Below are 21,908 nucleotides of genomic sequence, written 5' to 3'. Positions count from 1 at the left end.
ATTGAACAATTTCCCCTTTTAGAGGCAGTATATTGCACAAACACATTTACATGTTGTCGATGCGAATTTTAGATTTGAAGATTTAGGAAGAAGTCCTGGAAATATTACCAAGTACCAAGCTCTTTAGCATATCTCCATGCAACAAGATATGATTATGCTTGTATACTTTGTGTGTTAGGATGCACGTGTGAGTTATAGTAGAAAAGTCTCACATTGGAGAATTAATATAGTGTAGAGCAATTAATATATTTAAGTTGCGCATAACTCATTAGCTTAAGATTTTTAGTGAATGTGGGTCATACTAGATATATTAATCGGCTTAGACTTGGGCTCTCTCTTGATGATTTCCTCGGGCGAAGGTATCGAACTTCTGCTGTGCGCTTCCAACAAATGATATCAGAGCCGATGGTTGATTGGTGGTCCACTCCCAATATGTAGCAGTATTTAGTTCAAGGAAGGAATCTAGTGGCCAACGTGGTTTCCGAGCCGACAGGCATTGTGATGTAGCAGCGCGGCCAACCCGGTTTCCCGGCCAACAGGCGTTGTGGTGTAGCAACGTGGGCTCAATGGGCGTTGATGGAGATTCAAGTTGGGATAAGTTGGTGCGGAAGGATACTTGGATTAAAGGGGAGCAAACCTAATACTGTAGCTTTCTCTAACTTCATTTTCACCTTGGAATGTGCCAGTTTGTGACAACTCCTGTTTACCAGTGAATTTCATTTTTCAGCCGAATTGCGAGAATGGTTTCGAGTTGCACGGCACCACGCGATACTTCACACAATTCACAGGAAGACTTTGAAAGTTAGTCTTGTTCGTGATCGTAGTCAGCGTGCAGGGGGTATCTTTCGATGCTGAGGGCATCTTTCGCGCACATTCCTTCTTAAATACCATTCCGGCGTGCCTCTCAAGATCCAGATTACCTCGGCAGGCTCAGGTTGCTGATGACATTGAGGGGTGACATTGGTTGTGTCCTAGTTGAAGTATAATGAGTGAAGTAGACATTCAAATTGCAAGTTTTGTGATGTTTGAGGTTGCTGTCCCAAGCGCAGGAACTGATGGTTTCGTTATTTGGGAGCCTAATGTTCCGCTCGCATTAGGGTCATTAGACTCTGATGATTGTTGTTCTATTCACCACCCCATCCACAAGATGAGTCTATCTAGTTTACTTTCAAAGTTTCGGGTTTTATGGTTGACCGACTGTAGAATCTCGCTATGTCGACTGATGATGATTCGAGACGAAAACAAAAAAAAAATCCTGAACTCATGCAGATGATGAAATATTGTACAGAACTGTCTTGCTCGCTCTTCTTGATTGGTTGTTTGTGAAAGTCAAGTTTGAGAAGATCTAACTTCACGGCTTCATCAGTCTCTGCGTCTCGGAGGTTGTGGATAGTGGAGATGGAAATCGCCTGATCTCTTGCACTTCGACATCTCTCATCTCTGTACCGTCTCCACCATTTTTTGTCAGCGCAACTCCTACCGATCCCTCTTTGGAACCCGTTTGAGTACTAGACCCATCGGCGGTTGCTTTTCTTAAATTCCTGTTCCTTTTCGCGTGCTGTGCCCAGCCGACGAGCCCCTCATGTATGTCATCGTCGAATATCGCCTTCTTGAACGAAGTCCCCATCTTAATCACATCAACACAAACAAACGAAAAAAAAAACACATCAGTCTCATTGTTTCCCTAAATCACATGTAATATAACAGACGTGGTAAGTAACTCTCACCTGCGTTACGATTGCATATAGAGGTAGTGTGCTGTAACTACAGAGGAACTGGACAAAAACTCTGCGGAACATGAGCAAAACTCTGATGTCAGGAGTCGAAGATTAGCCTTCGTACGATGCGTGAATCGAATAGATTATTGTCAGCCTCACCCGATGACAAGTCTCGGGATGATATAACCGACCTCACCCATTATGCAGGAGCTGAATTTATATTGGAGCTGCAGAATGGCAGAGCATTAGTCGAAATCCTGTTTGTGCTTCAGGAATTTCTGATTTTAACTGACAGTTAGACCTACTAGTCCTTACCAATATGAAGAAGAAGAAAGCCAGTTCAAAAGAGTTTTGGAAAAGGATGATGTGAATCAGGACGAGGACGAGCCGAGGCCGGTGGAACCAAAAATGGTCGTCGGAAGGCTGGACCACCAAGTCCCCTGCAATCGCTGCATGCCTCTGGGCAACCTCCTGCGCCAACTGAGTTATCACATGCTCCAGTTTGGTTCCAACCGCGAGCAAAAGCTGCACAGAAGCAATAAGCCATTTAGACGAGAAACCTTCTGCCATATTAACTCGAGATTTCCGTTTACTTACAATCAACGGGATGAAAGATATCCAGAAGTACGCGTGCCAACCTGTGCAAATTATTCCAAGACAGTTCATCAATTTAGAAATTATGTCTCTAGTACAGCTTCTGCAAAACTATTAAGACAGCCAGTGCTTAGACAACTTACCGGCGACATTGAGCAGCAAGAAGATCACGACGAATAACCAAAGGTACCAACTGTCACAATGAGATGATCATTTAGTAGATATACCCTGATTAAGAATGAGTTAAAATCTTCCCATGACATGCAAGTTCTTTCATGAAGCAAAAGGGAAATAGCTAAAAGCGAGTTCCTTTCACCTTATTCCGACAACTTTCTTGAAATCGGCCTCCAGGGCACGTATCATGTACTTGTGGAAATTGAATTTTGGATTGCCTCTGCAATGAGCCTAAACAGATGAATGAAATAAATGTCAGGATCAGATTTTACTAGGATCGTCCCCATGTATAGACATCACTGGGGTATGTGGACTTTTTAAATCATGTCCTTAAGGAATGTCTACCATGATGAAACCCAAGCGAAGCGTGGTATAATCCGACTTGGTCACGGAACCATAGAACTGCTTGAAAAACGAATGCTGCACACAAACATGAAAATCGGTCAAGGACAAGCGAAGGCCTATTAAAATTGCCGGAACATGAACCTGGACATAATTGAACACTGGCAAATGCCAAAGTTACTCCGAAAGTTCAATACATGAAGGGTGAATGTCTCCACACATTAGCTAAGAGTTTCTGTGAAGAGTTAGTTACATGAATAGGGCAGGTGAAGAGAAGCTGTTCAAGACTTACCACCCAGCCAAGTACAGATAAGTTCTTGCCAATGCCAAGAAAACGGCCTCTGATGAAGGTGTGATCCTGAACATTCGTGAACTTCGTTCGCAGAGCTGTGCATCAGTTTTTTGGATGTTTGAGACTCTAAAGTCGGAGTGAGAGCACAAAAGAAATATGCACCGGCACAAATCTTCCGCCTAGGAATCGAACGACATTACCTTCTTCGGGGTCATACTCCTTCTTCTGGATGGCATCCTCCCACCGCTTCCACAGGCGTATCTGAAAAGCGCACAAGACGAGATCGAGCACTTAGGCAACTGGTTTTAAGACACATTCCAGAGACAAGATCAAAAAGGACAGTTCCCGACATCAAGTTACCTGTGCTCCTCCGCATAGGATGGTTAGAACGCAGAAAACCACGTGCACGACAGCCAGCACAAAGATGAAAATGTGCAGATGATGAAGCGCTGTGAGAGACAGCAACGGCACCTTCCCCTGATACGATAATTACAGCGTCATTCTGCCGCGATAATCTCTCTAACTTTGTTCCATGGCTCAGGCCTCAAACAGTCATAGATCTCACACGAATGGAGTTCACAGCATCATATGCGAGAGCGGTAGAACATGCTTTTGGAGGTGACTAATGACTTTTGTGGACAGTAAGGGTCGTTAAGCTTTGAGAAGTCATCTAACATCTGTTCCTGTATAATTTCTGGTGCTAGGGAAATTCTGAAGTTTCGAGTGGAACAAGGACTCCAACTTAAGGCATCAGCTTCCACAACTTTCAGTTGACATCCAAATCTGACCATAAGACGCCGGATCTTTAATAGCATCATTTAACGAAAACCTGACTGGGGCAAAATTTGGTTATCTACCGAATGTTTGTGATTTTTGTATGAGACAAAGAAAAAAGTTCGGGTCAGAATTGAAATCTGAGCTAAAGTTGGTGATTTCTTATGTGACGAAAAATTTCGAATCAAAATTGGGACCCGACTTAAAATTGATGCTTCGTCGGGGGAAACTGGGCCATGAAAACGGTGACTGAATACTTAGAAAAGCCAATTCATGGGTCACTGTAATAGCCAATAGCCATGTCTTGGGACTTTTGACTTTAAAGAAAAACACAACTAAGTATAGACGTGCCCCGCATTAGCTCCACTTTTCTCGTGATGAAGTCAGCGACTATTGTTTTTTGGGTGCCCAATCAAGGCAAAGGAGTGCGTATACCTAACCCCAACATATAATAAGATAAGGCCCATCTATCATCTCTCTCTCTCTCTAGAGAGATGAATATTTGTGATGTAGAAAGCAAATTTACCTTGCTACTGCAGTAGTCAGTGGAAGCTGAAGCTGAAGCTTCGGCGAGAAGGTGGCGTCCTCCGGAAGGAAAGAAACTAGTCAGGAAGTGAGCAGTGGTGCCGCTGCCCTCGGCGGGGGCTTCCTTCTTGCAAGGTAGCCACTTGTTTGCGAGCTTTTCCGAAATGCAGATCTTGCCTATCCTAACTTGGAACACGGCAAGCAGGAGCGATATGAAACCCAACAGCATCAGCTCTGCCATGGATGATCATCCACATATAAAATGCAAAGTTTTAGGAGCACAAGTACGATTTTGAGTTCTATAAGGACAGATGAGATGAACCATAGCATATAGGAAGTGAAACAGAAATTGTTGTGCGGTTAACCTTCTTTTATTTTCTGTAAGGCCTCGAAGAGCGGCTTCTGGTTCCTCTTCTTAAGATACTGCGTTTCATGAGCCACAAAAGGAATCCGGGGAGAGACATGCTGGGTTATCATATGAAACATGGCCTAGTTGATGCACAAATGTATCGAGATCCGACGAAAAAGAAGGAGAAGAAAAGGGCACCTTGCCGGCATAATGGATAAACCGCTCGACAGCCAGAGAGATCACGACTATCACGGTGCAAACAACGGCGACCACCCACGTCGGCGTGTACTCCAACGTAGTTCCCTCTTCTCCAGCCATCCTCTCTCTCTCTCTGTCGAGAAATCTGATAATAATGTGATGTATGCGCGTGTGTATATATATATATATATATCACAGCACGACATGGGAGGTTGAAAGTGTACACGTTTGACTAAGCAAATGGGAAGGATTGCTCTCAGATTGATCAACAAACTAGTGTTTCACTTCGGTCACAAGTGGTGAAGGTAGCATTCCGTGCTGGAAATGGTAAAAGTCTCTTGATTGTTTGTCAGAACGTAGACCCTTGAAAGAAAACCATATAGAGACTACATAATACTCTTGTTTGGTCGGATTATATTACAATACTCTTGTTTGGTCTAACAAAACATGGCGGCGAACGAGTATAGTCACCCTCTTTGGAAGTTTCTATGCATTTGAAACCTAATCTGTGCACTATTCTGCCATCTTTCTGACGACATTTTCACAAGAGGCTGCGACCTTAGGTTCGTCCGTGGATGGATTTGAGACCTCACTTACTTCCCCCATTTTGAATAACCCTAGTTAATCTGATTTGTGTGGTGATTGACAATGAAGAAAAAAAAGGGACTTGAATTGAGCCAGGAAAAAAATTTGTTAGATAAACTCGTAATATGTGTTTGTGAAAATAAGGCGGAAGAAGTTAACGGATCCTGCAATTTAAGTCTAATGCGAGAAAAAGAAACTACCAGAGAAATCAATGAGAAATTGTAGAGGCAATAATGGTGTGATCCACTCTGAGGGTTGATACTAACTTCACAGGAGAGCCAACCGCCAAGAGATTCACCGTAAATCTGGAGAGGACGGAGTTCACAATTGATCGATCATAGAAGTGTTTATCATCCCTAGCTGCATCCGACCGCAAGTGTTATTTGACAGAGAAAAAAAACCTAACACTCTCTTGCTTGCTCTAATGTGTCCAACAAGCAAAGCTCCATCTCATATATAGGCATACTACTTGTAATTAAAATAGGACAGACCGACAAATTAGGAAACCTACTCAAACAATAAAATACATTGGATCTAGTTTCCCTAACAGGCTCAAATTCGAAATATATTCGCACTATTGTGGATGATTTAATGAACGTGATCATCATAAATTTATCTCCTTTTTTTTTTTTTGTGGGGGCCCAATTGTGTGTCTGTTATTATGTTATTTCTTACTTTGTGATGGTTTAATTCAGTGGGATTAAGTTTGGGCAATATGTGATGGAGCTAAAAGATAGGGCTGACGTAATCAAGGATTTGTTTATTTCGGCCAAAGTTAGGTCCTAATGTTTTCTTTTGGAGTTCACACATGAGTTGGGACGAAAAATGCACTTTTTTAAAGACTGGTACCAACCATCTCCCTGAAAAAATATGCCTGAAATCATTCGGTGGGTCAAATTTTCTCGAGAACACCTCTGCAATTTTGTTTTTACTTTTTTGGAAAGATTTGACTGGATGTGTTAAAGGGTTCGATCGGACTTGTGATAGGTTGGTTCGTTCACACTGCTAGACTTTCATGATGATGTACTTGTTGTATGATTTCCAATTTCGCATCAGATAATTTCTAGAGATGGAGGAACTAAAATATTCGGTTGGCCTATAATTGAATGCATGGAGTATAGTTTGAGATTGAGATTGAGTTGATCTAGGTGTGTTAACCAGCTTTTTTTGTGGTGAAGAAAATGGAGGACAACAAGAGTGTTGCCTTTAAACTAGTGGGAAAGAGGTGATTTACAGAAATTCACATTTTGTTCGAGTTAGCTAAACCTTTGTATGTACTTGGTTTTGCCATTGATGTAAGTTTTATTGGCTTATAAAAAGTAAAAGTCACTACATATGATCATATGTGGCACTTATGTTTTGATTTATATTTGTGACGAAACACTTCAAATCTTTTAAAAATTTCAAATATTGATGTGCAAAATCATATGTAAGTTCATCATTACTCGGAAAAATTCCAAATAAAGGCATGAAGTGCCTTCATTTTCTCAAATAAGGGCCTATAATAAATCTTGTTTCAAATAAGGGTCTGAAGTGTCATCTTTATTTCAAAGAAGGATGTGGTTGAAGGGCATTTTCGTCTTTTATTTTATATTGTTTTTTTTCTTTTTCTTTTATTTTCTTTTTATTTTCGAAAAAGAATCACCTTCAGAGTGAGTAGTCGTCGTGAAAAAGGAGAACTAGCCCCATGAGTGGGCAATTAAACGGGCCGAACACCAGAACAAGTACAAATAGAGGAACATAAAAGTGCAACTCATTTCAGTTTGAGTTCTTTAGGGAAAAGTACATTAAAAATACAATAACTTGTGTACGGCGTTCACTTAAGTGTCATAACTTTCAAACTGTTCACTTAAATGCCATAACTTTCAAAAATCATTCACTTGAGTGCTACAATAACTTTTCCGGCGTGCCACGTCAACGGGAAAAGTACACTAGAAGTGCCATAACTTTTATACGGCGTTCACTTGAGTGCCATAACTTTCAAAACGTTCACTTAAGTGCCATAACTTTTAAAAATCGTTCACTTGAGTGCCATTTTGACGTGGCAGTTAGGAAAGTTACTGTAGACGCCGGAAAGATGACGCGGCACGTCGGAAAGCTAACGTGGCACGCCGGAAAGCTACCGTAGCACTCAAGTTAACGATTTTGCTCCGATGTAACACTCAAGTGAACGATTTTTGAAAGTTATGGCACTTAAGTGAACGTTTTGAAAGTTATGGCACTCAAGTGAACGCCGTACACAAGTTATGGCACTTCTAGTGTACTTTTCCCCACGTCAACTTTCCGGCAAGCCACGTCGCCTTTCCAGCTGCCACGTCGCCTTTTCCGACATCCACGTCAACATGGCACTCAAGTGAACGATTTTTTAAAGTTATAGCACTTAAGTTAACGTTTTAAAAATTATGGCACTCAAGTGAATGCCGTACAAAAGTTATGGCACTTCTAATATACTTTTCCTAGTTCTTTACGTGTGCAACGATCTTAAAAGACCCACTCCCCTCCCCCCTGCCTATCGCCGGCCTCGGGCTTGGGCGAAGGCAACGATCACCTGGGCCGGTGTCAGGCAAGGCCAATGGCTACTCTCGAGAGGAACGATCTCTTGACTAACGAAGACGAGGTCGCCACCGTCAAACGGAGGAGAGGAGCTAGCGGAGGCTGCTTCATGGCTAAGGGGATTGCGTCGAGGCCGTCGTCGGCTCTAACGAGGGCATGTCCGGAGGGCTTTGAAGGGTGAGCCCGGGAGAAAAAATTAGGCTTGTGGTTGGAGAACAGAAGAGGACGCGGGATGATCAAGGCGATGGAAGAGGAGGGAGAGGAAGTGGAACAGTAGCTTTTGGAGGAGAGAGCCCCGACCAGAGCTTGGCTTAGCAACAACATCTTCGGGTCTTTAGACTCTTATTTGAAATAAAGTTTATTTTAAACTCTCATTTGAGGAAAAAGACACTTCACACTCTTATTTGAAAATTTTCCTTATTACTTTTCAAAATTCCAAAGTAATTTTATTTTTTACAGGAAAACTCATAAACAAAATTTATGAAAAGGCGAAAAAAAAATCTCCAAGACACGCATCCCTTCATGTCGTTGGCTAGGCTTCCAGTCGACTAACCGAACTAGTGACAGTAGCAACTTCAGATGTAAGAATCAGGATAGTGACGTGTGTAATTAATCATAGATTTTCACGAACGGCACGGTTATCGTTGGATGATCAATATGTAAACATAAAAGTAAAAATCAATTACGAAATCAATTTTAAACATAAAATTTACTTATTCAACTCTATATGCACGTCAATAGGCATACGACTCTATTGGCAAAGGGTGCGGCGTTCGACTATCGTGCTCTGCACAAAGTAAAAATCGGATAGAGGAGAGTTAGAGATCGGACAAATAAAAAAAAAAAACCTCTAATATTTATAATTCGACCCAGAGAAAAAACTATAAATGTATAAGAATATTTTTGCACTAACGATGGACCTAGGCGCACCAATTTTTTTCCCCTTAAATACAACGATAAATCATCTTTGGGTAATTACAATTTAGCCTATTTTTAAACATCCCTTTCATAACTTGTCGAATCGTTCTTACGAAGTGGCTTTCCGATTAGCTAATCTAACAAAAATGGAGAAGAAATTGGACACCAGAGGACTTTGACGAAGTCCCACGCATCAGGAAAGCCCCGCCTCAGTCACGCCTTTGTAAAGCCATCGAGTCACTTCACTCTGATCTTTTCGTCATTTTGAAGCTCGATTGGCTAATTCAAATCGACATTTTTTTTTTTATGTTGTGTATCCACATGGTCGTGCATGTTCACAAACAACTATTGAACGGTCGCGTTGACATGTTCCTCTATATCCTTTTCAACAAATTTTTTTTTCTGTTTCTGTCGAAAATAATTTGTCGAGATCGTGATGATTACGCAGTCGTTCGCCCGCTTCGTCATCCCCATCTGTCCTCGTCGTTGTCCTTGCTCTCGCTTTCCTTTTCGCTCTCTCCTGTCTGACCTCTATAAGAAGAGGAAGATAATATATTTTAGATGGATTGAAAATTATCAAAAAAATCCTAAATCTTTTTTTCCAAGTCGGTTCCGAATGTTTTGCACATTTAGTCTTTCCAATCAATTTTAACTAAAAATCGTTGATATGGCATGATCGGAGCCGACGTAGCCAATTTTTAGCAATATTTTATTTTTTTTCAAATTTTTTATTTATTTCTATTTTCTATTTTTTCTTTTTATTTCTTTTCTGTTTTTTTTTTTTTTGTCCTTCTTCTTCCTCCAACCGACTGTCAAACTTGGGGACAGGCCAGAAGTGAGGACCAGCGAGGTTGGCCCCAATAGGGGTGGACGAGCTTTGCCACCCCTTGCCATTGGCCGGTCCCTAGGCTCGGCGGCCACCTGGAGGAAGAAGAAAAAAATTGGAAAAAAGAAAATAAAAGAAAATATTAAAATATTAAAAATTGGCCACGACAGCGTCGGCATATTAAAATGTAATATATCGTACCGTTTGACTATTGGTTTTGGGACTTATGCTGATTGAAATGGGAACATTTTTCATGTTTTGTTTGTATTAAGAATGTTTTGTAATGATCCCAAATTGTTTAGGAATAGGATGAAAGGGTGCGTCTTTCGAAATATATACTAGGATTTTGAGAAGGTCCACAATTTTTCCACTTCTACTGTTTTGTTACATTATGTTTCTTCACTTGATTTTTGCCCTTTATGATAAAAAAACACTTCAGATTAAAAATTATCACGTGACTGCCTAAGACGTGAGAAGGGGAGAGGCCATGGAAAGAAAGTTTGGAAAGAAAGAAGGGAAAATTAGATTTAGCATTATGATTAAAAAGTTAAAATAATATTAAAATCGACCGGTTCGGTTTGGGCGGTGCAGTCCGGTCTCGTATCCATGGAATCGAGAATTGGACGGCCACCCTCTAGAACCGAGAATCGGATCATCGGTCCAGTCCGATCTGGGCGGTCCGATTTGCTCACTCCTACCTTGAAGAAAGACAAGGAGAGACAAAGAAGAAGAAGGATATTACATTTGACCTAGTAAAAATAGGAGAATAATGCTAAAAGGTGGACCATCATAAAGAAAGTGAAGGGAACGAGGAAGCGCGGAAGCTCATCTTTGTTGGTTTTATTTGCTTTCGTGTGATGACCTTAAAATCTTCCTCCTCTGCAAAAAAAGAAAAGGCGAATGACCCTATTCCCATGCTACTTGTTTCTTTCTTCCTTCATGAACATACAAAATATACATCAACAATACAAAGACAGAGACAGTGGGAGAGATGCAGTGGACCAGCCCCCATTTGGTGATTGGAACGTGAATATTATTTAAAAGTCAACATAGTTACCGGTCCCAAAGAACCGCTCGAGAACCGGACCCGACCGGTGGTCCGGTCCGCGGTTCTGAAAATTGGGAACCGAAACCAATCGTCCGGTTCCCAATTTTTGAAATATATACTAGGATTTTGAGAAGGTCCACAATTTTTCCACTTCGCATTCACCTTAAACACTCCATATCACAGTATTTTGATCGCATTGTCCCTCCTTATGATGGTCCACCTTTTAGTATTATTCTCCTATTTTTACTAGGTCAAAGTGTAATATCCTTCTTCTTCTTTGTCTCTCCTAGTCTTTCTTCGCGGGTCTCACTTTCCTCCTCCGCCTTTGGTGTCAATGCCGACAACAGTGTCCCTCTCTATTTCCTTTTTACCATTGAACGCTTCCCGTGAGTCCCCGACAAAAGCACAAAACGAAGAGCAAATTATGACGCAAAATGTCAAATAAACTTCTCTGTTGGCGTTAGCGTTTGCTCTTCGCTATTCACAACTTCATCATCAGCTACATTTAAGCGATTCGGAAATAGAGAGGGACATTCTCCCCACCCAACCCCGCAGCCATTTCCCCTGCGCCGTTCGCTTCCGCATTCCTATCGGTGAGGATGACGACATGCCTGGCCCCGAGGCCGCCGTAAATTCCCCGAGAGGCTGGCGGATCCGGCGGTGAGAGGGAGCGAGTGGAAGTGAACTTTGGCGGAGAGCCACTCGCAGATGTCGTCTTGCTCGAGGATGTGTACGAGCGACTTCGATCTCCCTCGTGGTTATTGAACCTTGTGCTTTGCGAGCTACTTCAATAGCAAACGATAAAATGTTATGCGGTGACCCTTTTCCTTTTAGATCTATGAATACCATTTGACTGCTTGAGCTCAACTTGTTTACGACTCAAATGCTTTTCGGAAGTTTTGGCTCAGTCTCTGAAGGCTTCTCCATATCGAAAAATTGGAAAAAAGAGGGAATGGCAAGGGAAAGAGAAGAAGAAGAAGGAAAGCGAGACTCGAGGACGAGAGACAAAGGAAAAAATAAATAAAACAAGATGATATTACATTTGACCAAATAAAAAGAGGTAAGTAATACTAATAGGTGGACCACATAAGCGACAACATGGTCAAAACACTATGCTAGCGAGTGTCTAAGCTGAACGAGGAGTGGAAAAATGACGACCCTTTCGAGAATAGGGATGCAAAATTGGGTTTTGAAAATTCAATTATACAAACTTTCAAATAAGGGAAATTTGAGGATAATTATTCTAATCACCCCCAATTCTTCTTCTTCAAAAAAAAAAAAAATTGTCACATTCAACCAATGTGTTTAAATTGCAAATACGATTTACTTTTGGAAAATCGAACAGAATTCCTATCCTCTTTATTGAGAAATAAAATTAATGATAGATATTAGTTATTTTTCTTACTTTGAATTGTTCACAAATACCATTTTTGTCTCAGTTTGCACGAGTTCCAATACCGTACCTCTCCGGTATTGAGAAATTAAAGACACCATTATACCGGTCGTATGTTTGACCGCTAACTTCTAGCGATTACATAGTCGCTCCCGACACACACATGCACGATACGATGGTCCGCGCGTGTAGATACGATTGAGCACGATATTCCGCCTCGGATATTCCAAGGGAATTTTTTTACAAAATAATGGAGATATAGGGACTTTTTGAATATTATTTATGTCGAGGATGATAACACTTGAATAAATTCCAATGGCAATTATGATATTAATGTGACAGTGGTTGTGCACGCGCACACCGTGCGCGTGAGAAATAATTTAATACGCGGTTGGATTTGAAAAGTACAGAGTAGTGAGATGGGCAAGTAACTAAAAAGGTTGGCATTCTACCGTTTCTTCTTTTTCGTTTCGATTTTCTCCTCCTCCTTCCTTCCTTCCTTTCCCGCTCGCCCCTCTCCCCCCCACGAAGCTTCTGCTGCTGCTAACTGCTGCTCCGCCATCTCCACCACCGTCTAGCCCCGGCCACGACCGCAAGCCGCCGCTGCAGCAGCCCCATCTATACAAGGAGCGGGCTTCCCGCCTCCGTCCACCTCCATTTCCCGCACGCTTCTTCAAATCTGCGCGGTTTGGACCGGCGGAATCGAGGGCTTTTCTTCGGGCCCACCGGAAGTGACGCTTAACGGCGACGAAGCCTCCTCGTTTGACGGGAAGCAGCCCGGTGGGGCACCGGCGTGGTCCGTCCTTCTATTTTCCTCATTTCTTCTGGTCCGATTGAGTTGCTGCTGTCGGCGAATTGTGGGGTTCGTTTGTCGTCCACTCCGGCGGAAGTGGCGGAGAACGGCTCCGGGGACTTAGGTGAGTAATACCAAATTGTTGTACTTGAGTTTGGTGTTTCTTCCTACTTGTTTGCAAGTCAACGTCGATTCTTGAGATCCGCCGTGATGTCTCTACTTTCGCCTTCTGCTAGTGGGTTTGCGTGAATTGTTCTCGTTTAGGGCTTTTTGGTCGGGACCTGCCGGAGTGTTTGAATGTCAAGGTTTTTTTTCGGTTTGATGTTGCACAGTTTGAATGTTTAATGGTGATTGGTTTTGTCATTTGGGGTATTTATGTTTGTATAACTTCTTTAACTCTTCCAATTTTTGAATTAAAATGTTCCAGCAAACCGTTGCATTGCACGAACTTTCCTGTGACGTGTTTTTCGGACTTAGCATTTGCTTTTGCTCCTATTTGTGCAGAGCATTGTCGTTGGGAAGTCTGGTGCTGAGGCTTTTTGAGTCAATGCCCGTCTCTAAGAAGGTTTTACAGAAGCTTTTGCATTTTTTTTTCTACCCGTCCTTATTGGTGCATCTATGTTCTAGGCATGCATAGATTTTTTGCAGTGAAGGAGAGATCTTGAACATCTAAAATTTATTGATGGTTTGACACGAAATGGAGTGCAATCACATAAGAGGGTTTATGTAGCTTACCCCACTTAGCAGGATAATTATTGGCTGTTGTCAATGCTATATAAAAGATGATTCATCTATTTTATCCTTAGTGGATGTGACACTGTCAAGATCTTGATGCTTGAAATTTTTGTGCTGAATGTATACTAAAGGACTGTGACCACAGACCATTTTTTGATTATGTTTTTCTCCCCAAAATGAAAGGAAGGTCTGTTGATCTGTGGTCTGTTTCTCTTTAAGCTTGGATTTGATGTTTTTTATTGAAATGTATTTGATAGTACTATTTTCTCTTGCATTAGTATTCGGAATGTAGCCAGATCGGGCAAGTGTTCGGCAAGTTGATCAAGCAGATGGGAACTCCAGTGGAGTTTGAACTCCCAGAATGGTTCACTAAGGGGAAGCCCGCACCATACAGTTTTATAAGGCGCAGTATCCACTAGTGAAATGCAGTTATTGCTATGTTTTCTCTGAGAGCGGACGATCTCTTTACGAAATGAGCAGAGCATCACGCGAATCTAACAGCCGATGAAGGACAAATATGGTCTTCTTTTTGTTGTTGACCTCACTTAATCAGAGCTCTTTTACTAATGATCCTGTGGTGACCCAAATGATTCTAAAGTCTAAACAAAACTGAAAGTTAAATTCTATAACTTCTTACTCCCGGGAAACATACAGAATGGTTGTTTGGGTTTTGGAGTTCGTTTTTAAAGGTGTCATGTTAATTTGTATCAGCTCCTAACTTCGTGGCAGATGTTTCAATTTCGAGTTTTCAAAAAGATTACTGCATCGTTATCAAGATTAATTAAGGAATTTAGTTTTTTGTCTGTCGGGAGTCATGCTGCATGGGAGGATAGGAACAACAAGTAGCTCTCTTTTGCCATTTTGGAAATTTTCTCTACTTCCTGCCCAAATCATATTCTGTGATAGGAAAAACATTTTAGCTTACTTGGCTTGTGGTTCAATTCTTCACCTCCTTCCCTCCCCCTGTTTATCATGGCTGAAACTCAATTACCCCCTCAGTTTCCCTGCTTTCTATCTTACTTATTATATGCAGTTGCTACGCATGGAATTTATTTTGTTGGATTATTCTGCGTGAACTTTCCTTTGGAGTCTCCTGGACATTGGGCTTCGTTGACTTGACTAATGAAAGACATATATCTCACAAAGAGGATGAAGAGGCGTCTAGACGATGATGGCATATTTTGCTCTTGTAGCCCATCACCTGGTTCTTCTGTTGTGTGCAATAAAGATTGCCACTGTGGGTAAGAATTCATTCTTTTCCCTGACTTGAGTGCTCTTAAATCCTTCACTATAGTTTTGATGCTTCTAACTAGTAAAATCCATGTAAGCATGTGGTATGTCAAGTCTCATTTTCTTTTGTTGCCAGTGCATGTTGACAAATAACTTGTTTTGATTGTCAAGGTTGATTTATTAAACAGCTTATCTTGTGGCAATGACGCGTTGTAATTATGGGGTACTCTTACACAGACAACAAAAATGATGGTTTAGTCAATACAAGTTTCATTTTTGGGTGCTTTAGCACGTCCTTTGGTGTATATAATTATGAAATAACTCAAAATAATGCAGAGGATTGGCTTGACTAGTTCTTCCTCTGGTTACTGCAAGGGTTAAATGAGAATCTGTGATTTTGAATTGGTAATGCTCATGTCGATTGTTTCTCACAACTAGGTGAAGGTGTGCCTGGACTTGAAATTGAGCCTCTTTTTCTGTTTTCGGTAATGCCCCAAAAAATGTGGAGATATGCAGAATAGCCTTCCTATCTATATCTAAGGTTCATGATCCTTAACCAACCTCACATGGATTGCAACTGCCAAGTTTGCTAATGATTATGTGTATCAATAATTTAAGGTCAGCTACCTTTAAGAACAATAGGTGTCTATGGACAGTATATGGCTATTGATCATCTGCGAACCAGAAGTTATCAACTCAAGGTGAGTTTTTGAATTAAAGGTGAATGCTTTTCTATATACAGGATGCTGCTCTCTAGCTGCTCCTCAGGATGCAAATGTGGAAGCTCGTGCATTAATAAACCATTTCAAAATCGGCCAATGAAGAAAATGAAACTTGTGCAGGTATGCCTTGTACGCCAGGTGATTATAAGAGCATGGGAGATGATCTTAGAGTTGCCAACAGGAACTTTGCCAATGCTATTAAGTTATTGAACTCATCAAGAAGGCTACCAGATAATAGCCAACTCTGCCATATTCCACAACTTAATTCTTGCAGTTTATTCTCGAGGATAAAAGTGGGGGCATGTTTGGGATTAGGAATTTTTCCATGGACTATATTGTGTATTTTATTTAGACATAGCTCAGCAGACAGGTATAATGTTGAATGTAATATACTACCATCGTTGCTGCCCATTAAGGGTGATTTTTTTGTTTTACTGCAGGATATTCAATTTGTTGTTATGTCTGCTCTTCTGCATGATGGTTTTTATTTTATTTTGTCCGTCTTGATTGTTTTAACAGCTCTGTTATGCTCAATTCTTGTCAAATTTTCTTAAAGTAGGCATTGTTCCATCATGTCTATCAACCTAGCAGAACTGCTTGATCATGTGTTCTGTATCCTAACCTACATCTATTATGCTTTCTGAATGAGCCATGTGATACACTAAATCTAAGCTATGCATGGTTGTAGACCGAAAAATGCGGTTCGGGAATAGTAGCAGATGAAGATATCAAGCAAGGGGAGTTTGTCATTGAATATGTTGGAGAAGGTAAGGCCTTGGAGTTGCTGTTGAAGATTTTATGTTCTTGGAAACTAGAATTGTAAAAACTTCGGATTTTTTGTTCCATTCGGTAATTATTTTATGCCAAAATTGTTTCTCTATTGCTGGCCTGCTTCCAAGAATACAACAATGATGTTTTTAGTTATTTCAGCTTTTGATTTTTGAGGAAACAAAAGTTAAAATAGGCAAACTATAGATACTAATTGTTAGTCTGAATTATCAATGTAAGAAGAACGTTGAATTTTCACTCTACAATATCTTAGTGTACTTTTGTATGTAAAAGCTGCTGCGTGAGATTTTTATGTTTTATCTTCAGAAGCAAATTGTTAGGAACTTCTCCGGAGCTCTTTGAGATAGGTAGTAACTTTTGGTTACTGCCTGTTTATTTTACCAACTTACAGTGTCTTATTGGGCATGCCTTTTGAACTGACCTCTTTCAATAAACCAATTGCTTAAAAGATTAATCAGCATGTCAATCTTCTTTGATGCAGTCATCGATGACAAAACTTGTGAAGAAAGGCTTTGGAGTATGAAACATCGGGGTGAAACAAATTTCTACCTGTGTGAAATAAATCGAGATATGGTAATTGACGCGACATACAAGGGAAACAAGTCGAGATATATCAACCATAGTTGTTCTCCCAATACTGAGATGCAGAAATGGTTTTCCACTCGTTCTTTTTCCTTGCTCGTATTCCAGTTTGTTCATAAGAAATACAGTCCATGGTAAACTTCTTCCTTACAGGATAATTGATGGTGAAACAAGAATTGGTATTTTTGCAACTCGAGACATCAAAAAGGGCGAGCATCTTACCTATGATTATCAGTATGAACATTTGCACTCTGCTTTGGTGTTATATCTGGAACATCCTGTTTTTCTGCGCTATTTTGTAAGAGTGTTCTTAAATTTCTCAGAATCTTGTAGCATTCTAACATGTCTAGCAGGTTTGTTCAGTTTGGTGCAGATCAAGATTGTCACTGCGGCGCTGCAGGGTGTAGGAGAAAGCTTGGTGTCAAACCTAGCAAGCCTAAGATGTGTTCAGAAGCAGCGTTGAAGTTAGTAGCATGCCAGGTTGCAGTGTCCTCTCCCAAATTGGAAGGAGTCTTATCCAGAAATGATGTATGTACATGCCACTCTTTGGTAATATATTCTTGTAGCACTTTATGCATAGTCCTGGTTTTACAAGGGCTTAAGTTTGAGATTTGTGAAATGGTGTGTGGGAAATTTAAAGTTCAGGGGAAAAGGAGCATATTTTAGGTGCCCCTTTGGAACATGGATATATGGAGCATGATGAGAAAAAGGGAAGTCATCTTAGTTGAATGGGAAATGGATTGTCTTTGACCAAATGATGACAACAGTCGTGGAAATTGTAAAAATAGATGAGAGATGTCAAAGCTGAACCTCAAGAATAAGACTGCAGAAGGGAAACATAAAAGAATTAGTGGGAAAGGGAGAATATAGACAAGCATATGATACAAATGATATTATTATGTTTCTGTTTGTTGAGCGATGAGAAGCTCACTGTTGGCCAGAGATGAGATCAGGAGAAGGTTAAAGGAGAAGAGGGAGATGGGTATTAGAACTCTACCTGGTGCTTTGTAATAATTGCCTCAATCCATTATTAGGAGGTTAATCAGGTGGATTTTGTCTGCATCTTGGTCCTTTCCCATGAACATGGCCTGGGCTGTTATTAAATTTGGAGGGAGATTTGAGGAATCCAGCTATAAGCAAAGACACAACTGCTGTTTCTGGAGAGTGGTTCTCTTTGGAAAGTATATCCTACTGCGAGTTTACTTAGTTTGAACTTCTACTGAATAATTGAATCTGTCTTGGAGGATAAACATATAGATATGCGAGAACTGTCATAGGAATATTTTGGTGTGTAACTTAATATCAGATGTTAAAATAAGATGTCTATGGATATCTTACCGATTGGGTCTAGAATCTGTTTTGAGATGTAAAACTCGAGAAAGACATTTCTGAAGTTCTCCTGCCTGTATGTTCTGCTTTAGAATTCTTGCATACAATGTAGATACAGTTGGGAAGAGGCTGGACAATGTAAAGCTTTTTTTCCTCCTGCTGCATGGTTGTCGCTTTGTCCTTTGGCAGTCTTTCAATAGGTTCTTGAAAAATAGAAGAGTTTGGCCCTTTTTGTGCGTCTGATTTATTTTTGTCCATCCATATTATGTTAGTATCTGTCTATCGATGTTGTTTTATTTATAATATAGCTTTGGAATCCTTATTTTATTCTCTTCTCTGGAGTTGTATCTCTTGAACTTCCCTCCAAATACTTGTTTTCACCTGTTTTTGTTGATTGTATTGTGTACATTACATTTTGCCCTAGATCAGACAATAAACTGACTGTGTGTTATTGATATTGGAAGGTTTGTCAGAATGGAGGTCTGCGTGCAGGTGTGCTCACTTTTCTCTATATATTTTTGTACGAAGTTTCAAATCACCATCATTCATTTTCACAAGTCGATTTTCGTTCTATTAGGAAATTCACGGTACATTCGCTATCAACGTTCTCCTCACAATTGCGTAGGTGAACTCATAAGAATAACTCGTCCAATGAATGAGAGGTTTGTTAGTCTTTCCTTGATCCAGTTTTACTCAAGCCGTTCTTTTTTAATCGATTGATACTCTTTTTCTTTCCCTTCTCTACAACGACAAAAAGGTGAAGATTCAAAGTGAAATATATGACAGCCTGGTGATGTTTATTCATTTTCTACTGTATTTCCTCATGTAAACTTTGTCTGATTTGATCTCCAGGACTTTTGGGATTATCAGACGCTTTGATAACTTCTCCAGGAAACATTCCGTAAGATCAAGTCCCTTTTAGTATAATAAAATTTACTGCATGATCTCATATGAAACCACTTGGTTTGCTGCAGATAATGTTTGAAGATGGTGCTGTTGAATTTCTTGATATGTCAAAAGAAGATTGGGAATTTGTGACTTTGTAACCATATGTATTGGTAAGAATTCCCCTCAGCCCTATGACTATTATGCTGTGTGTATTTCTGGATATGCAATTTTTGGTGGAATGTAGTCAGTATTTCCTGGCTTTAATTTGTCCAAGTGCACACTTCCCATGTTAATTAATCTCTAGAATAAGGAACTGATAATGTATGGGAAGCAGATTCTTCATGATTGATAAAGATCTTTGTGGCATTAAACGATATGTTTGAGATGACTAAATAAAGAAGCCTCTGGCATTTTAACCCACAAAAAGGACACCGATGCAGCTGCACAGATCTTTTGTCTGAAAATGTTTCATAATTCTGCGATGAGACTCTGCTTTATTGCTAATGCTAGCTTTGGCTGGAGAATGTCTTGGTTGCTGAGATGTCGTTTAATTGATTATATATGTGTTGCTTGGGCTTGTCGCTCACCCCTTCTGTGCGGTAGCATTGCTAGTGTGGTTAGATGATTTGTGTCCACCAAAAAAACCACTAGAACTTATTAAGGAGGCCAAATATTGGCCCATGGGGTTAATATTCTTGGTCAGTGTGAACTTCTGTAAAGGAGAAGCTAGAAAGAAATTTGTTGTCGTTGGTTGAAGAAGCAAAACAACCTCCATTGCAATTGAATCCACCTCTATCTTTGCATGTGGATTACTATTTGTCGAGAGTGGTCATAAACTATCCTGAACTATGCTATATTTGACATATAACGTGCGCCCAAATTCATATCTAAAGCAACCTATTCTTCCATTCTAAAGAGGTTGCTTCGAAATGGTTCTATGTTGACTGTCTCTGCCATTAATGTATGGAGGAAGTTCCTTTCTCTTGTGCTTATGATACTCCTCTTTCGGATACTCAGTTAATTCTACGAGTAATACTGCACAACTGTTGCTTTTTTCTCTTTCCATGTAATGCTTAAAGCTGTAGTATTGCAAGAGTAAGTAACTTGCCTTCCAGCACGTGCCTTTTGCTGATTGGAGCATGCTGTTCTTCCGGCAGCCAGTCTGCTGTTGATGGGCTAACCTTTCTGAGCTGAATTTCAGGTCGTGGACTAGTCAAGGTTGACGATGCCAAAATCAACTCCTCGCGCTGCCTGTAAAAAGAGTGTGGATCAATTCATTCTGGCAGGATGCACGACAATATCGCGTCGACCTCACACAAGCTGTGCGTCCAATATAAAAGCCACCACATCCTTTCTCCCTATGTCTCTCTCTCTCTCTCTCTCTCTCTCTCTCTCAGATCATTCGCGAGAATGTTGTCGTATCAGTTTGTGTAACAATTCAAAATTGCTTCGGCCATCATTGTTAAATTTCAGTTCCGGCAACTTGGTTTCCGATTCAATTGACGATCCGGGGAGGGCCGGTATGTGACATCAGCTTAGAGAGCAATAATGGATTAGAAAGTTGTTTTCTTTCTGTGATGCGTCTGCAATTGACGTCTGTACAGGTTTGATTTTTTCAATTCTGTTGAACCTGAAGCCTCATTGCCTGTTTTGAACATTCGCGCACATGCACTGATTCTCTACCACCCTCTCTATCTCTCTCAAAGGGAAGGCGGGGGTTGGTGTCCTGGGCCACCTTCCAACAACCCCCGGACCGGAGCATTCTTAAATCTTCTTGGGTGGGTGCGGATGACGAAATCTCAGAACCGCGTCCGGTTTCCGCGTGACCTCACACCACATGAACCGTTGGATGAGGTGAGATCCGTGTCTGATCGAACCGTAGATGGATGCCGCGCTCGCGGGAATCGGATGTACCGGATACATTCTCGAATGCGTTTTGGGGAAAAGGGCGGGAGTGTTACTGTTGGCGAAGAGGGAGACCGTGGATGTCGTGGAGTTCCAATAGTCGTGGACAACAGCTGGCTAGAGGGTGGGCCATTGTCCAAGACTGTTATGTGTGCACGTTGATCTCAATTGGCCCATTCGGTTTCGACTCCAACGCTACCTACCATTTACGGAATGCCAACACAATTTTTTTTTTTTTTTGCCTTTAGACTTTTTCTTTCAACTTTGCCCTCGCCAAATTTCTAAAATATCGAAAATGCCCTCGCCATTTTCCCGAGCAGTGCTGCCTGCGATGCCAAATCTGACTACGGGCGTCGAGCGATGGTCGTGCCTCAAGCCACCGTCGCAGGTGTCAAATCGGGTGAAGGGTATGAGTTTGTTTATATATATATATACCGGAGGGGCTCGAGAATAGTATAATTTCTGAGGTTTTTTCCAAGTTATCCTATTTATCTCAAGGGTTTCTTCTTTATCCAAAACATGAAGTTGGCTTTTCCGAGTAGATGGTTTATCAACTCTAGGGATATCTAATATTAAAGGTCTTTTAGGTTTTTTGTCTTGTTTAATTTTTTTCCCCTTTTTTCTTGCAAAGCTTTAGTAAATTCTT

At 40.8% G+C, this 21,908-nt stretch overlaps 3 protein-coding genes across 7 annotated transcripts in view; 1 reads left to right on the top strand and 2 right to left on the bottom strand.

Annotated features, from left to right (window-relative positions):
• LOC115739228 (MLO-like protein 15) overlaps positions 1-21,908 on the bottom strand; it is a 31,904-nt gene that overhangs the window by 7,750 nt on the left and 2,246 nt on the right. The window lies entirely within an intron of this gene.
• On the bottom strand, positions 1,212-5,095 carry LOC115739316 (MLO-like protein 15). 2 transcript variants are annotated; one of them, XM_030672348.2, is made up of 14 exons: positions 4,967-5,095; positions 4,785-4,842; positions 4,421-4,653; positions 3,481-3,597; positions 3,321-3,381; positions 3,121-3,215; positions 2,832-2,906; positions 2,629-2,717; positions 2,456-2,505; positions 2,316-2,356; positions 2,034-2,243; positions 1,878-1,945; positions 1,728-1,788; positions 1,212-1,627 (listed from the first exon to the last, which is right to left on the bottom strand). In XM_030672348.2, the coding sequence occupies exons 1-14, from the start codon at positions 5,084-5,086 to the stop codon at positions 1,352-1,354; spliced, it is 1,554 nt and encodes a 517-aa protein (XP_030528208.1). In that variant the 5' UTR covers positions 5,087-5,095; the 3' UTR covers positions 1,212-1,351. The 2 variants fall into 2 exon arrangements, with proteins under 2 accessions (XP_030528208.1, XP_048127842.1); XM_048271885.1 differs by having other exon boundaries at positions 2,034-2,356.
• LOC115739317 (histone-lysine N-methyltransferase ASHH3-like) lies at positions 12,713-20,689 on the top strand. 4 transcript variants are annotated; one of them, XM_048271887.1, is made up of 14 exons: positions 12,713-13,206; positions 13,587-13,647; positions 14,096-14,225; positions 14,947-15,058; positions 15,790-15,889; positions 16,458-16,536; positions 17,040-17,211; positions 17,294-17,399; positions 17,504-17,668; positions 18,943-18,961; positions 19,047-19,131; positions 19,322-19,370; positions 19,444-19,527; positions 20,559-20,689. In XM_048271887.1, exons 2-13 carry the CDS (start codon positions 13,630-13,632, stop codon positions 19,513-19,515), a joined length of 1,107 nt encoding a protein of 368 aa, XP_048127844.1. In that variant the 5' UTR covers positions 12,713-13,206; positions 13,587-13,629; the 3' UTR covers positions 19,516-19,527; positions 20,559-20,689. The 4 variants fall into 4 exon arrangements, with proteins under 4 accessions (XP_048127844.1, XP_030528211.1, XP_048127843.1 ...); XM_030672351.2 differs by having other exon boundaries at positions 12,714-13,206; positions 18,934-18,961; XM_048271886.1 differs by having other exon boundaries at positions 12,717-13,206; positions 17,294-17,374; positions 17,494-17,689; positions 18,934-18,961.

The sequence above is a fragment of the Rhodamnia argentea genome, chromosome 10 (assembly GCF_020921035.1).
Source record: "Rhodamnia argentea isolate NSW1041297 chromosome 10, ASM2092103v1, whole genome shotgun sequence".
Taxonomy (NCBI): domain Eukaryota; kingdom Viridiplantae; phylum Streptophyta; class Magnoliopsida; order Myrtales; family Myrtaceae; genus Rhodamnia; species Rhodamnia argentea.
Note: the sequence above shows the minus strand (reverse complement) of the source record. Positions and strands in the feature narration are given on the sequence as shown.

Excerpts from the sequence above, each read along its gene's own strand:
- LOC115739316 (XM_048271885.1), bottom strand. The coding sequence starts at position 5,086 with ATGGCTGGAGAAGAGGGAACTACGTTGGAGTACACGCCGACGTGGGTG. Across the intron at positions 4,654-4,784 it reads CTTACAGAAAATAAAAGAAG|AGCTGATGCTGTTGGGTTTC; the intron begins GTTAACCGCACA and ends CATCCATGGCAG. Across the intron at positions 3,216-3,320 it reads GGAGTATGACCCCGAAGAAG|CTCTGCGAACGAAGTTCACG; the intron begins GTAATGTCGTTC and ends ACTGATGCACAG.
- LOC115739317 (XM_048271886.1), top strand. Across the intron at positions 18,962-19,046 it reads GAATGGAGGTCTGCGTGCAG|GAAATTCACGGTACATTCGC; the intron begins GTGTGCTCACTT and ends TCGTTCTATTAG. Across the intron at positions 19,132-19,321 it reads ACTCGTCCAATGAATGAGAG|GACTTTTGGGATTATCAGAC; the intron begins GTTTGTTAGTCT and ends TTTGATCTCCAG.